General features: G+C 45.6%; 1 protein-coding gene across 1 annotated transcript in view; it reads left to right on the forward strand.

The window, feature by feature from the left end:
* Positions 1 to 17,462, forward strand: part of WDR1 (WD repeat domain 1) — a 347,946-nt gene that overhangs the window by 37,261 nt on the left and 293,223 nt on the right. Inside the window, exons 3-4 of the mRNA XM_085642417.1 lie at positions 4,229 to 4,319; positions 13,702 to 13,849. Coding sequence (XP_085498543.1) covers positions 4,229 to 4,319; positions 13,702 to 13,849 — 239 coding nt within the window. The remainder of the gene's footprint in view (positions 1 to 4,228; positions 4,320 to 13,701; positions 13,850 to 17,462) is intronic.

The raw sequence follows: 17,462 nt of genomic DNA on the forward strand, positions 1-17,462 counted from the left end.
AGATTTCCAAAATCGCGCTGCCAATGCGTTTCACCTTAAAGCTCCATCAGGGCCAAATATCTGAACCACTGGGCACATGTTAGAACTCCGGGTGAGCAATAAGCCATATCTGCATTATAAAAGCAAATGCAATTCAGTATTGGTTTCTGATGAAAAGATATTTTATGTCTCATTCCTGGACTTCTGCATATATCTCCTTATTAAACCATGAGTGACCTGCATCCAAGTTAATTAATCAGATCACAGTCAAGTGGTTATTAATTACACACTTTTTATTCTTGGAGGTAATGTCCATTACATGTTCTTCTGGGGCAGTTCTCACTCGAGGAACCGATGTAGGTGCCTCAAATTCCAGGGTCCTTGCAGTTCTGTTATTGCCGTGTACGGCACCACAGATTTGCGGCTTGTCTCCCACAATGTCCTGCAGTCGAGACCGTAAAATGTATAGTCTGTAATGGCAGTGTGGTACCGCACCGCGCCACTCCACTGTGCACCGCGCCACTCCACTTTGTACCGCACTGCTCTTCACCGCACTGCTCCACTCCGCACCACTGCACATAACTCCAGTCTAGACCATACCAATCTACTCTGCAGAACGCCCCTGCGCTCGCACGCCCCTGCGCTCGCACGCCCCTGCGCTCGCACGCCCCTGCGCTCCCCTGCGCTCTATTTCGCACCTTTCTATGCTACTTTACTCTGCGCCGCTCGACTCCACTGAACTTTGCGCCGCTCGACTCCACTGAACTTTGCGCCGCTCGACTCCACTGAACTCTGCGCCGCTCGACTCCACTATTTTTATGGCTTTCCAGCACTGCAGGAACTGCATTAGTTGCCAGTTACAAGAAAGAATTACTGTTCAAGACTTTCTTTTATGCATTGGCTCTACTACCGTAATTACCCCCACTTTCTCTCAAGTGTGATAATCCTATACGTTTCTGGGAGGACTCTTAGATCAGAAATCTATATTCTCTATGCCACTGCAGAGGTTTCCTGCGTTAAGGTCCCGCCTACCAGACAGCACAAACTCTACAACTATTGTCAATTTATAGTGGCCAACAGCCCACCCATTCCTTACCAATGCTTCGTTTTAGTCTCACTCAATTGCTGGCTTATTTGATGGCTTTCCCTCCTATTCTGGTGTTCGCCCCTCGTCTGAAGTATATAATCAATACACTGGTCCCTGGTAACTACGTTTGATGCAAGAGCCAAATGGTGATTATAATCCTAGGTTTTAACCGTGAGAGGTGATCTTTCGGAGGTTGAGCTGTCTGCAGTGCAATGTTCTTCCTCAGGACTTCTGTAGTTGCTCGTACCTTGATAAATTTAGCAAAAGCTTAACTAAGGGCTTGCTCTGATACAGATGCATTTAGCACTCCTAGGGCCAAGATGACTTTGGACGAACGTGCTTTAGAACTAAAAACATCAGTTACCCTTTAAGCCTAAATTGAACCCTGACCAAAGTCCAAGCCCATTCTTATCACTTGTAGTGATAGATTGTCTGTCCTTTCATCAAGATCTATAATATAATAAACATTTATAGAGCCCACAGCTACCTCAAATAGAGGTGTCCTAGCGCTACGTGGAGATTGCAGCCAGCCCGTAGAGCTACCCTTGACTAAAGAGCCAGGTTTTTATGGTCTTCCTGAACTCTTGTTCCAACTCTATCTGGCGCAAATTAGGTGGCACTGACTTCCACAGTTTGACGGTCCTGACCACGAAAGACCACCCCCCCCCCCACCCCGCCCCCCCACCCGTGTCGAGACTCATAGCGAGGGGGGTCACAGAGCAGACACTAGTAGTAAGATCTCAAAGTCCATTCCTATTGATACGGGCTGAGTCTAAGCTTAAGGTAACCTGGGCCCAAGTTACAGGTAGCTCGGAAAGCCAAGGTCAATGCCTTGCATTCTATCCTCTTAGCTACCTCTGAGCCAGAGTAACTGCCTCAAGTTTGTGGAAATATGATGGCGGAACGGGAAACGTCGAGTTAGTCTTGCCACTGTGTTCTGAACCATCTGTAGTCTATAAATCAGGTAGGCTGGCAGCCCCAGATATAGACTATTGGCGTAGTCCAAGTGAGAAGTCACCAGCGCATGGACTATGATCCTGCGGCTGTCCTCCAGCAGTAAGTAAATGAATTTTCTTATGATTCTCAGCTTCCCAAAGGACGCTTAAGAGATCTGATGTACTTGAGCTGTAAAAGAGAGATCAGTTTCCCACTTGATGCCTAGATTTCTTGCGGTCTTCGCCAGGACCGGCAGTGAGCCCAGTACTGCAGGCCACCAGAAGCACGCAGGAGAGCCTGACTTAAAAAACAGTACCTCCATCTTGTCTGCATTTAATTTCAGGCAATTACTGTTCGTCCATTTGGAAATCTCCTTCAGGCACTCCTTGAATCTATAGAAGGTAGCCTCGGATTGCTCTTTAAACGAGAACACTAACTGAATATCATCGGCATAGGAAACTTCTTTTACTCCCATGATGCAATGAGAGAAGAGAGTGGCACCAAGTAGATATTAAAGAGCAGTGGGCTCAAAACAGTAAGGGTTTTTGATGCAGATCGAAATGGTGGGAGAAAGACCTGTTGTGAGTGCTCTTTAAGATAGAACCAAATCCAGGAGTGCCAGCTCCCAAATACCCAGCTGATTCAGTCTACCCAGTAGGATTGAGTGCTGCACCGTGTCGAATGCTGCCGATAGATCTAAAAAGACTAGCATGGCTGAAGCGTCAGCATCCACCGTCTTTCTCACGGATTCAGGTACGTCAACCAAAGCGGTCTCAGTGCGCTAATCTGAACTGAACTCTATGAGCTTGGCTAGCTGTTGTTGCACCAGTTTCTCTAGCATTTTTGCAGGTGCAGGCAAGAGGGAGATCGGTCAAAAATTGCTGAGCACAGCTGGATCAGCATTAGATTTTTTTTCAGTAATTGTAGTAAAAATGCTTGTTTTCAGATGTCTGAAAAAGTGCTTGTTTTTAGCGAGATGTTCCAGTTGTGGTACAGTGCCTGATTTAGCAAGTGAGCCAATGATCTAAAAACCTTGGCAGGGCAGGGATCCTCTGGAGAGCCTGATTTGCATCTCAGGATTTCGATCAGTGATTCCTCGAGTGTTAAAAACACTAAATGTATGGTCTCTCTGAATTATGCTGTGACGTCCTAAAAGGGGTTCTAAACTGTGCTTCGTTCATAATTGACTGTCGACCGACACCAGCGAGTGTTTCTGCCTTTGTAGAAAGTTGCATGGTGATGGTGTTAGTTTGAGACATAAAAGTAAAACCATGTATTCAAAGTTATTTTTTTTAATCCTGCCTGTTCACTGTGCAAATGTCCTACTTAGGGTGTTTCCATCACACTATTTGACATCCTTTTGTCTGTCTTGCGCACACATGCATGAAATACCTACTGGCATTCCAGGCACATACCTGAAAGTGTATGGTCAGGACCAGACTTGCCATTCCACAATGGCTTTAACATTTTCCTTCACAAACCGGAAGCTTGACTGCAACGCCACCAGCTTCTAATGATACCATGAGCAGATTTGGCTTTGATTTTTTATTTTTGAATCTACCTTTCAGTTAATTTTACACTACATTAATGTCGTAGATTTACTTGTTACATTTATGTAAAACTGCTCATTTACCTTATTTTTGAAGAACAGGAATTCATTTGTTTAGTCCTTTCTCTTTCCCAACTACTGAATGGCAACAAAATATGCGATGTATTTCTCCATGAACTTCTGATTAGGACGCGAGAATAAGCTATCGCTGGATATTTTTAGCAGCACGTGATTTGATTGCAAGTTAGTTTGTGTGTAGCCTTTCACTCTGTGATTTATTCGAAAAGCAATTGAAACCTTTTGTGCTTTAAATGCTTTTCTACTTATTTGGAAAGTGTGTCCGTTGGCAATTTTATGCATCTGCAGGGTGTGTGCTTGCTGTTGTCGAGACGTCTTACTGTCTCAGTGCAACGTACTGACATCTGATGTGATCTGCATGATGTAAAATCCAGATTGGAAAGATGGCTTTTATGCGTGTTCCCTACATTTTTGTTTACAATCTGGTTAACGCAGAGCAAGCAAACCATCAAATATTCCAAGTTTAGGAATCACTTGGACTTTTTTTTTTTTTTTAGGCTGAAGATGCGTTGTAAAAAAAAAAAAAAAAAATGTAAGTTTAATCCCTTATGTACAGGTAATTAAAAATAAACCATGAACATTACTTATGTCTCCCTTAGAATCCATCAATTGCTGACGTCTACACCGAGCACGCTCATCCAGTTGTTGTTGCCAAGTATGCTCCCAGTGGATTCTACATCGCATCTGGAGGTAGATAATTGCTAATAGTTTAATTGCAGTTCTAGGAACAGGTGTTTTCGTATAATTGTTCTTTGGTAGACATAGACTGTTTTTAATGAAGAAAAAACATAATCGTCTCATGTTGGAATATCTACTGTCATGAGCTGAAGCCCAGCATGTAAACCGCCTTTTCGTGTATTAAGACTGCTTCAAACTATTAAGTAATACATCTTTCCCTAACTGTTCAAAATGCACTGCGGCAGCACTGAAGAATGCAACGGTAGGTAAAACCTCATAATCATAAAATCGCATCTAGAAGCATAAATCGGGGTGCATAAAACATACTATATAAACTACATTTCCTAGCACCACATAAACCACATCATGGCCAGGCACCCCATAAATCTAACAGTCCCCTTGGCCAACTGGCCATCTCTAAGGGGCTCAAATGCCCTGAGTCCAAAAGTCAGGGCGCGCTGCCAATGCAGCAGGAGTCAGGGGTGCACAATTGCGCCAACCTAAACGTTGCAGCTGGCACTAAGTGCTGCGCAGCTGTGAAATCAAGGGGACAAAGGAGTGCATTCCACTCCGAACTTCAGAAAACATGCCCCCAAATAACTGACAGCCTAAACATAGCAGCTGCCCACTAATTGCTGTGCAGCTGGGATCACCAAATGGCCTCTGGCACGACTGCGCCCTTAGAGCCCCCAGGGGCTCTCTACCCCGAACTGCCCCCTTCATTGAAGCGGCTTGCAACGGCGGGACGGCTCAGGCACCGACAATGTGCCTCAAGATGTGGGGGGACACGGGCCCCTGTGGGCCCTCCACTGGGGCCCTACGTAAAGCGTATGCCCCATGTTGGAGTGGCCCTCTACCAGGCAGGGCCACTCGAGAAATAGGCAATTGCACCAAGTGTGCCTGAGGGGCCCCGTTCAACAGGCTCCTACTGGGCAAAAGACCCTCGTGTGCCCTCAGCAGCCCCCACTCACCGGGCTGTTCTGGAGGCTGGACTCTGCTCTGTTCCCTCGCTCGGCATGCAGGCATCTGGAGAGCCCCTCCCACTCCTCGAGGACTCTCTCCTCTTCGCTGCGGGACCGGCCTTACTTCTCCCGGTCTCCTCGCGGCGTGCAGGGCTCTCTCCAGCCATGGGGGCCTGCCAACCACCTCTCCTCTTCGCCCGGTCACGTTGTCGGGACTTCTCTGGCCTCCCCGGGACTTGGGGCAGACTCTGGGGATCCTGTAAGGCATGTCCGGGGCTTCCCTCAGCTCTCGGGAGCCCCGTGCACTTCCGGGTCGCCTCCTCCTTCTGCCGCGCTGCCATTGGTGGCCGCGGCAGCCTCCGCCTCTCGGCCTCGCCCAGCGTCCGGCACTTATCCTGGTCGCTGTGGCTGGCTCGGGCTTTGGTGGTGAAACGCGGGGTGGGCTCCCGCGTATTTTAAATAGTGGAGACTCTGTCTCTCTCTCTGTCTCTCTCTCTGTCTCTCTCTCTGTGTCTCTCTCTGTGTCTCTCTCTGTGTCTCTCTCTGTGTCTCTCTCTGTGTCTCTCTCTGTGTCTCTCTCTGTGTCTCTCTCTGTGTCTCTCTCTGTGTCTCTCTCTGTGTCTCTCTCTGTGTCTCTCTCTGTGTCTCTGCTTGCCTCGCCCCCTCCCGCTTTGGTGCTTATCCATCTCCTCAAACCAGGAAAAATAAGCTTTGGCAAGCCAGTAGGTCTTGCCAGTGCGTTATCTATTAGTTTTGTCAAGGTTTTTTTTCTAAGCCATGTTGTATAGCAGCGTGGCTGCTGTGCAGCATGACTAAAAGTAAAATGCACGATGATACATTGAACTCTATTTGAGCCATGGCTTAAAAACATTGACAAGCTGTGCTTCTGTACAACATGACTTAAAAAAATTAGTTGACCGCATCATAGCACTTTTTTTGTACTTTCAGCCATGTTGCACTGTCTCCATAGTCCTTGCATTTCCCTGCTCTGCATTGTCCTCCTTGTTAGGTCGTCAGGAATCCGATTTCCTGGTTCTAGGGACTACCTTAAATAATAGATGGAGGGGAGTGAAGGTTAGTAGCCAATGGGCTACTTACCCTTGGGGTCACTACGCCCCCTATATGATCACTTTATGTGGGAAGTGGGCATAACCCTGTCCCAGAGTTCCTAATTCTGCCATCACCAAGATGGCAGACTTTTAAAATGTGTCCACATCAGGTAGTCTACCCTAGGAATGTAAGTAGCCTGAGGGTGAACACGCCTATGACTACTACTTTTCATGCCTGTCCAGGTGCCAAATGGGCCCTGGTCAGGGGGTGGCATCTTTTCACCTCTGAGGGAAGCCAGATTCTCATACCAAAGGCTGTGGGAAGTTCCCTGTCTGAGAATGCTAATTTACTGGTCATCCTGTGGAGGGAGTGTGAAATACCCTCTCCAGATCTGGCTTTGTTCCCGAAGTCCCAAGAGCGCGGGTTCTCACCCCTGGAGGCCAGAAACTTGGCTGTGGTGGCGGCCAGCACACTAGAAACTGGTAGGTTTTAAGGGGGCACCTGTAAGGTGCCCTCTGGGTGCATGTATTAATAAATCCACCACTGGAATCGGTGTGAGTTTATTAATACAAGCTGATGGTAATGTAGCCATTTCGGCTACAACACCAGTTCACTCACCTTACAGATGTTCTATTTCTTCACTTAAAGTTTCCTTTTTTGAAGTCAAATTTTCTATTCTTCTGTTCACTACCCACTAGACTTCCTCATCTCTTGGACAGCATAATTTTTAATTAAGGGAATGTAGAAAGGAGCATTACATTAAGCACCTGTTGCGTTATGATAAATGCACTTCATAGTATTTTTGAATTACTCACAAGTACAAAAATGTTTATCACCAGTGTTTCGTGCTATCAGTACTTGCATTTCTAGACATGGGTTCCTGGATTCTTGCTAGCCTTCTCTGGAAGGTTGCAGGTACGTTTGGGGGTTCTTGAAATGTCACTTTTAGTGTATGTGGTCAAGTCCCACCCAAAAGTGTGCAGGTGCAGCCCATGTCTCATCAATGTCCTCAATGCCCAACTCTCAGAGCTTATCAAAATGAACCACATCCTGGACCTCTCCCAATCCGTCTTCCGAAGCAACCACCGTACCGAGACCACCTCCCTCATTGCCACAGGCGATGTCCGCACCCTACTCGACTGAGGCGAAACTGCAGCCTTCATCCTCCTGTATCTCTGGGCCGCATTCGATATGGTCTCTCACCGCACCCTATACACAAGAATCCATGACGCTGGCATCTGCGACAAAGCCCTGGAATTGATCTGCTCCTCCCTTCCTGGCCGAACACAGTCAGACTACCACCGTTCCACTCTGAACCCACAGAGATCAACTGCGGAGTGCCTCTGTACTCCTCCCTGAACCCTTCTTTCTTCAACCTCTACATGGCCCCGCTCGCAGCCATAGTCCGGAACCACAGACTCAACATATTCTCCTACGCCGATGACACCCAGCTGACTCTCTCCCTCACCAACAAACCCACAGTCGCCGAGAACAACTTCAACGACGGGATGAAGGCTGTGACCACCTGGATGAACAACTGCCTCAAGCTCAACTCGGAGAAGACCAAAGTTCTCATATGGCCTCCACCCCCTCCGCCTGGGAAGACTCCTCGTGGCCCGCAGCACATGGAACCCCAACACCCACAGACCATGCACGAAACCTCTGCATCATCTTGGACTCCTCGCTCACCATGAGCCGCCAAATCAGCGCATTCACATCATCCAGTTTCCTGACGCTATGCCTGCTCTGATAGATCATCAAGTGGATCCCCACTGAGTCCATAAAGACAGTCACCCACCCACGCACTCATCAGCAGCAGATTGACTACGGCAAACCACTCTACACCGGCATCACCCAGAAACTCCTCAAAGTGCAGAACATTCAGAACGTCTCTGCCAGACTTATCCTCAATGTCCCCTGCCGCAGCCACATCACCAGACACCCAAGACCTGCTCTGGCTCCCAGTCAGCAAAAGAATCGCTTTCAAGCTCCTCACACGCCTACAAAGGCCTACATGTCGCGGGACCTGCGTACCTTAACTACCCCCTCGCACTCCATGCACCCACCAGAGACCTCCGCTCCACCCAACTGGCCCAGTCTGCCATCCACGTATACGCAGGGCAATGGCTGGAGAAGATCCTTCTCCTACCTAGCAGCATAGACCTGGAAACCCCCCCCCTCCAACTCAGGCATTCACATTCACTGCATCAGTTCAGGAAGGAGTTCAAGAACTAGCTCTTCGACTGAACCACAGTGCCTTCGATGGTCCAGCAGCCCCCCGACCCCAGCGCCTTAAGACCCTTACGGGTAAGTAGTTGCACTCTACAAGTCACTGGATTGATTTATTGATCCATCAACCAAATGACTGTAGGAGGAACCTAACCATCAAGGGAGGAAGGAGTATACTACCCGCAAGAGGGCACCAATTCTTATATAGCATTTTTGCAGATACAGCTCATGGTATTTTTTTGAATTCCTCGCAAGTAGAAACAATGTCTGCCAGCTTTTCAGAACTCTAGTTCACTGTTGTTGTTCCTTGGTCATCCACACCACAGTAAATGAACAAACTAGTTTCTTCTAAGGTGAGCCTCCGTAAAGTTGCCACATGGAAGTCTAATGTGGCTTTCATTATTCAGTCATATTGCCCACTAGTGTCTGCAGAGGTATTCGAGATGTGGGTCTATTGACTAAAAATGCACTTTTCGTTGTGAACAGAAATGATTTTTAACACTTGGCAATTAATAACACTGTTACATAGCATTGCCCTAGATATTGCACTTCGTAGTTGCCGATTATTCTGCATAAGGATCTTTTTTACGTCATCAGCTGCACCTATCCTTCCTTTTAACAAACTACGTTCCGTCTCCGTCTGATGAGGTGGGAAATTCTGCGTTCACCTGTGCATCTTCTCTAAAACGGAAACCCAATAGAATTCATACGTAATTTAGTGTAAGTATTTTCTGTTTAACTTTGTAACTAGCCTTACAGAAAGTTCTCAACCATCATATAGGGTTTTTAAAGTCCACAGCATTTTGATCCCAGTAAAAATGTCAGGATCAGGATCAGGATTCAGGGAGGAGGTGAGTGAGATGGAGGGGGGAATACAATGAGTCTGAGAGTGAGCTGATGCAATAAAAGAGAAAGTGTTACCAGAGTGAGGTTAATAAAAAGAAAAGTAAGCCAGTACAAGGCATAGGCAATACTCATGAGACCGTACTTACATTATTAAGGGTAATACATTTGCTAAAGGTGGGGCTCCTTGGTGACAAGCCTCAAAAACAAGGTGGCCTGGAATGGCATACAAAAATAATGGGAAGAGGAGCTGCTTAAAAATTGTCATAACGGATAATAATGTTGAAGGAGAGAGTGTGCAGTAGTATGAGAGGCACTGAACTGGAAATATGATGGATACCCATGGGGGGGGGGCTTACAATCTGCCCGAAGTGGGAAGTGCATTCAGTGCTCTGGGTCTCCACGTTGAGAGTCGGATTCCTTCATGGAGCTCAAATCAGCCCAGAAATGGAGATGGGCCGGTTGTGCTGCCTGGCAGCATGAAGTCCTGTTGGGACAATGAGTTCTGAAGGTGGAGGGTGAGATGGCAGCATTCCGGGCAATGTAGGTGATAGAAAGAGAGGAAGGATGAAGATCTGAAATGAAGAAACTGAAGACTGACTAAGCCCAGGGACAGAAAAGAGAGGAGTAGTTGGTGCCATTTTGGAATGGTTTAAAAGACATTGACAGACCTAAAGTAAAACCGCATTAAGTACACCTACACTGAAATACTTCGGACAATACTTTAAAAAAAAAAAAGCAAGACAGTACAAAACAGATGTACATTTGAAAAGCACCAAAAAGGCAAGAGCACCAACATTTGAGAGCCCATATAGTTTCATTATGAGGAGAGTTCATTTTAAGTCAAGGATGTCCAATCTTCCTCACAATTTAGACCTATGCATATAGTGTCCCAATGATGAATCCATCCTCCTTGTTTAATAGGGATTCAATTTCACCCTCCCAAACCATGAAGATGCCATCTATATTCTCTTCCACAGACCAGTATGTGCTCTGGAGGGATTTGTCGGAGAGAAGGACTTTGTTCCATTTCAAATCTTGCAAAATGTGGTGCAAAAACTGCCCCTTTGGAAGTGGCACCTGAAGCACAGCTTCTTTACTATAATATTGATTGGATGGCTTCGACTTTTACTTTCTATCCTACTGTTTTATTTTTCATTCAACACTTCATGAAACTGCATGTGTTTTCTAGCTCCCTCACTTGTGTGCAGCGTTTCCCTCTCATATACCCTCAAACTCTGTTGCTCCCCCCCCCCCCCCCCCTCCCTCCAAACCAGTCTGTAAAAAACACACCATAGGGATATTTTTGCTGTGGTATGACTGAAGAGCAGACTTTGAGGGTTGTTTTGTTTTATCACCTGCATTCCACAATAGCATGGTGCCGGGGGAAAGGCTGCTGTCTCAGGCAGAAGGTGCAAGTAGCAGGGTAGTTCTTAGTGGCCCATGAATCTCCTACACCCTCCCCATGTTATGACAGAGCCTTCAAGATTTACAGTTTTTAGTTTGCCGTTATACAGTAAAATTTTAACTCTCTTGGCAACTTGACCAAAGAGTATGAATGACAAAGTATTAGAAAACACATCGTTCTGTAAAAATTGCTCACCTATTCCAGGCGTCTTAAATTCTCTAACCACCAACCTAATTCCATCTTCACCTCCTGGTCGAAGGTTATCTTGTCACCATACCATAAGCCTGCCCGGAGGACTCACCTTCTCTCTTTTAATGAGAGACAGTATAACGGAGCAGGAAAAACCACCTGAATTGAAGAGTCCTATTAAAACTCTGAATACATAGCGAATCTCCTTCCTAATCTTCTTTACTGGTAATATTAAAACCACGTTGAACATGTCTACCATGAAATCTACAAATTCCAGGTTGCATGATGGAATCAAAACAGACTTCTCATTTTTCACAATAAAACCTAGACTTGAAGGACATTTTCGACCATTTCCAAATCCTTGAGGATGTGATTCTGACATTGGGACGTTACTAAAATATCTAAACAAAGATTATTCGAGTACCCCTATAGCTCCAGTATACTACCACTGCCCTCATCCCCTTAATGAAGCACCATGGCGCTGAGGATAGGCCAAATGGAAGGCAGCAAAATTGTTAAATTTGATCCTGCCAGATGAACTGGAGGTAAGACTGGCTGCACATTGCCATAGGAATTGTAAAACAAGCATCTTTCAGATCCAATTTTACCAACCAATCGGTCTTCAACTGCATGTCTCTCGGGATGGATACCTTCCATCTTGAAGTGTCTATAAGCTAGAAATGTGATCATGTTCCTCAAGTTTATAACTGGTTTCCACCCCTTTTTTCCGTTACCAGGAAGAGTTTACTTACAAAAACTGTTTTCTTTGCTCACCTGTACAATAGTCCTATTCATCTACATCGACTTATCTGTTCGTTTAACACACTCTTGTGGTCCAAGCTCAAAATCAACTCTTTTGAAGGAACGTATTGAATGGACAGTTCTGTGGAATTTAATTTTAAAACCCTGAATCATTTCTAAAACCCATGGGTCTTGCGTTACTGTCTCCCATACTCTGGTAAAATATTTTAGATGACCACCTACTCTTCCCAGGGAAGAAGTCGCTGTACTCACCCTGGTATCCAGAAGACCCCTGGCTACTGGGCTTACTTCCTCTTGCTCGCTGATAGCAGCCTCTATGACGGTAGAAGGAATCACCTGCACAGTCTTGATATCCTCAACCGTTGCCTCTCTGCTTGTAGTTGCTGAATTAGGACCTCTGGTAACCTTGGCCGACTAAGTTTCCTTCTGCCGGCCCTGCTAAAAACACCTCCACTGCACACTCTGCATGTTGTTTTGAGCCTTGTCCAGTACTGTGGAGGTGGCAACGTATTTACCAAGGCTTTTGACCATGTCTTCCCTAAATAAAAGTCCTTTCAGGTTCTTGCTAGCTTCCTTCCCAGCAAAATCCCCTAGTTTAGGGTTCATTTTCATTAAAACCACCTTTCGGCATGAAGTCCAGCATTATTGTTGCCCAATAGTAGAAGATCTCTTTGTCACCTACTTCTTAAAGTTGAGGTCCAATGGAAGACTCTTAGTGTATGCCTCTTCAGCCATGTCAATCATTCATGCTAATAGGCCAACCACATCCAGGAGCCTGTCTTGGCATTGTTTCAAGGACGTCTCTAGCACTTTCCTGGGATCTCTTCCCATCTTAAATTAAAAAATAGACCATTTCAGGATCTAAGATTGGCGTGAGACATACCTTATCGTTGATGAGTGGTCTTGTGTATTCTGCTTTTAATACATTGCGCACCTCCTTTTCAAATGGGTTCCCAATCTACCTCTTGATAAAGTAGCACACCTCTTCTAAGGACCACTGTAGGAGAGTAGGATCTGCACTTATGTTGCCCCCACTTTATTTCTGATGTTAACACTGGTTTCTGGCTATAGTCTGGCTGGGTCCCTGCTAATCAGGGCCCCAGTCTCTCTGTTCTCTCTAAACAACTTGGAGTGCATATTATATGCACTAGTGATTGGATACTGTGGTGCCTTATGAGCCCCTAGTATATGGTACCTTAGGTACCAAGGGCATAGGTACTTTACAGGCCTACCAGGGGCTGAAGCATGCATTATGCCACCCCTGGGAAGCAGACTAAATCTGACACCTCAGGCCTGCTACTGCAGCCTAGGTGAGTTAATGTTAGCACTCCTCACAGGTATAGGTTCCTATATCTCACCATACACACACATACAAACCCATCAGTCACCCCTAAGGCAGGCCCTATCAATCCTGAGGGCAGGGTGCTTGGTTTACACTGTGAGGGGGTGCCTCTGCCTGACCCTTTGTCAAGACGCCTTGTAGCTCAAATTGCTGACATCTTGTACAAAAATTAACTTGGTGACACAATGACAATCAGTCATCTAAGATATTGTGAGTACAAAAACATTGGACAGATTCTGCTAGCCTAGCCCCCAGGTTCAGGAATGTGCATTGTTCAGAGCATAGCCAGGCCACAAGCTGTAACAACTGTAGGCTGATTGGTCCAATCCAACCTTCAACTCATAACTGTGATTGTGAGATGCAGTGATCAGTTAAGGTCAGTTGGGCTCCCTTATGTACATAGTTTTCAGCTAGCCCCTATGTTTAAAAAAAAAAAAAAAAAAAAAATATATATATATATATATATATATATATATATCTCTAACATACTATTTATGTTCGAAGCTAATCTGTCTGATATGGCCACAAGGCCATGTGTGTGGCTTGCTATAAAAAGAATATTGTGATTATAGAGAGACGTAATGCACACGCATTCTTCTGTCTTTCCAGATCTCTCCGGGAAGCTTAGAATCTGGGATACTACACAGAAGGAACATCTGCTTAAATATGAATATCAGCCTTTTGCTGGAAAGATTAAAGACATTGCTTGGACGGAGGATAGCAAGAGAATTGCTGCAGTTGGTGAAGGAAGAGAAAAGTGAGTTATTCAACAGAGTTTAACTATTCTATCGAACATGTATGGTTGGTTTGAGCAGATAATTTATGTGTTTTCTGTGTTTAATATTGTAATTCGGCCATATTCTGCTCTGTAAAGCGCTCCTCCAATTCATCGTACAGTAATATTACTGTTTTTATTTTATGTTTCAGAATTCACTCTCATATGCATAAAGTTAGGGCTTTGCACTATTTACTGAACTGAAATATTTCTGATCAAGTGCCTAGCAACCTAAAAAGCTACTTGTTGGTACCTAACTTTGGTAGTGCCTTCATCGTACTCTTTATTCTCTTCTCACCAACATCTTTGGTAGGATTAGAAAGGCCTTGGGTCGAGCTTTATGAAAGCCTTCTTATCTGGTTTCAAACTTTTCAGTTTGGATCGGTTACTCTTTTGACCTGGAGGCAGGATTATTCCTCTGACACTTTCGGGGTCCCCATACTATTGTGAGGAATAAACAGTTGTGTGTCGGAGCAACCACAACTGAACATTTATGCTTTGATAGTCCTATTAAAGGATTGGAACACTAATTAATATGGGAATTATGCATAACTAATTATTTACAGTAATCAACAGTGTTTTAGGTGGACATTTACAGACATAGTGTGCTATTATTGATGTAAAGACTACTCTGCAAATAATGGCGAAGAGGGAGCTCACTATGCACTGGAAGGCTAGATCTGGGCCGAGCTTTCGGAGATGGAAGGCGAGCTTCTTGTCCTGGGCGGGGAGCGAAGGTACACTGCGCCTGCAGATGGCCAGACGCACTGCGCCTGCAGATGGCCAGACGCACGTCTAATGACAAAGTGCTGGAGGCGGCACGGGCATGGGGAGCTCTGGTGGAAGGGCTTAGATCCTTGGAGGAGTTGAATGAGGAGGATAGGGATCCTGTGGACGGGTATAGGAGTGTGGAACCCGGGGTGGGGGCGACTGGGGAGACCGCCCTGGATAGGGCCATTTAGGTACACAGGTGGAGGACTCGGCGTTTGCACAATGTATTGGTAACTGCCGAATAGTCGTGGTGGGCGGCTGGGATCTGGATGGGGGGCAGGGGGGGGTCTCCAGTCTCTTGAGAACAGTGGACAGGTTCTTTTTATTACCCTAGGCTCGGATTTCCCGGACCCCGGGTCCCTCCCAGCAGGAGGGGTTGACGCGGGCACACTGACAGGGGGGGGTGGGGGTAGAGAGGGTGGAGGGTTGTGGTATTGGGGAGGAAGCGCGGGAAGTACGGATTTCTCCTGATATGTACACTGAGGATTGAGTCCTTTTATTTTTCCCTGTTGTTGGTTTCACTGCGCTGATGGAAAAATTTAATAAAAATGTTTAAAAAAAAAAATAAAAGACTACTCTGCAAGGTCCTTGTTGATCTTTTCGGGGCTATTCGTTGCAAATGGTCCATTTAATAGTTTATCAAAGCAGTAATATTGGCACAAAGTTTGGAATTAAAATACAATTCAACAAGATGGCTTTGGGCACTTTACCACAAAAAACTATTGTATATGTATACCTTCATTACGAGCGGTCTGGATAATTCTGACCCCTGTACACACCACTGTTTGTGCAGGGATTGGAACTGATAATTATGTTACTGTCTAACATCCAGTAAATCCTGTGTGCAATAATTGTTGCATACTCCGTTAAATTTCAGTAGGTCAGATCTGCCTGACGTTAACACGGGAAAAATGCCGTGTACATACTGAAACAGGTGCAGTACACACTGAAACCGGTGCAGTACACACAATCTGCATTTTATTCCTCAAAATTTTTTAATAGATGCTGTTTATTCTGCCCCCTGAGGTCGCTAGTTCATGAGGTACAATAATTATGTCAATCTTTAGACCACTTATAATGAGGACCTTGGAGGTAAACGATAATTTAAAGCACATTATGCCAATAACAGTGGTAGAACTTGGCAGGGGCAAGGGTACACTCCATGAACCTTCTAGTAAATCTAGAAGAAAACAGTTGTAACATCGGCCATAACATGGCAGGATATAAAAACCACAGCAGGGGGGGGCGGGGGGGGGGGGTGGAACGAGTGTGTGTTCTACCCAAGAATGCTTAAGAAGGTACCATGGCAAAGAGAGCATATTACAAAGGCAGTAGTTCAATAGCGTTGTGAAAAATTGGTAGGATGCCAGAGCAATTTACACTGGGGGTCTTGGCACACGTTCAGTTTTCGATAATGTTCCAGTTACCACACTTAGCAGGTTTTGTTTAGAGTAAAGAACATAAGGACTGGAAGAAGTACACTCCAGTGGAGCGAGAAGGAAAGATATACACCCCTTCGTTTGGCAAGAGAAACAAAAATGACGTTAATGTGTGTTTCATATGCGGGAGTGCCAGTCACGTGGCTTCGGCAAAGCTTTATCCGGGGTTATCTTTCATGCGTTTTAAATGCAATCGCAAGGGCGCTTTGCAAGAATGTGCATAAACACACGCAAACCAATGATATTTCATGTAGATTGAACTACATTTGAGAGCGATGAGGATTCCGTTCTAACCATCACAGCATGCAACAAGAATGTATGTGTTACTGGTTAGAGTGGATGAGGTGGTGGGGGGAGAGTTTGAAACTTGTACCCAGGAAGCAACCATATTGCAATGTAATGATTAATGGGATCGGTATATGCCTTATGGCCGATTCAGGATCACATTTTATGTTAATTGGTCCTGATGTCTTCTCGAAGTTAAACCACAAAAACTTCAACTATCCAAGGTGAAAATGTGTGTGGTGAGAAGAAGGTCGAGGGCAAATTTAATGGCCTCTTTGAGTTTGAGGGGTAGGCACCCATAGAATAGTGTTTGTCGCAAAAGAAGGTTCGTGTTTATTGGGATGGCATGATCAGGGAAAATTTGATCTAGTCTTGGATTCCAATCGTCCTAATTGTGCGAGCTCTCTCACTTTCTTTGTCTCTTCTTCATACCCTTTCCTATCATGGATGTCACCAGTGAAAATGTCTGACATACACCTAATGAATGTAATGCAGGAAACAATTTTGATGTCTAGCCCCCAAGGCTAGACAGACTCACCCCCAGACGCCATCTCGCACCCCCAGACGCAATCTCGCACACCCAGACACTCTTTCACGCGTGCACTCTTTCACTCACTCGCTCACACCCCCCACACACTCAGACACACACACACACACACATACACACCCCTCCCCCCTCCCTTCCCTTTCAGGGAAACAGATCAAGCATATTTTGCATCAACAGTACAAGCTTTCTTCCCACAAACCACTGATAATGTATAAGTAGACAGGCAGGAAATGTGATCCCCAAACAGGCTGCATCCTGTTTGTGCATGCACATGGCTGTCTGAGATGTCTCTTCCTATTGATAAGGCCGAAGACCAGGGACACAGCACCAGCAAAGACTCCCTCATGCCTTTTTGTGTGTGATGTCTATGCCGCATCACTTCATGCCACAACTACTACTCCATTATGCACTACCCCAGCTGCCCATACACAGTGAAGTTCATTTGTATAGAAGGTACCAGTGTCACCTCTCCTGCAGTTAATCTGAGCTTCACCACCCACTCATTGTGTTACAAGCACTCCTTTGGTAAACGTGACAATTGGTGCACAGGCAA

This window comes from Triturus cristatus, chromosome 2_2 (assembly GCF_964204655.1).
Source record: "Triturus cristatus chromosome 2_2, aTriCri1.1, whole genome shotgun sequence".
In the NCBI taxonomy this organism is placed as follows: Eukaryota; Metazoa; Chordata; class Amphibia; order Caudata; family Salamandridae; genus Triturus; species Triturus cristatus.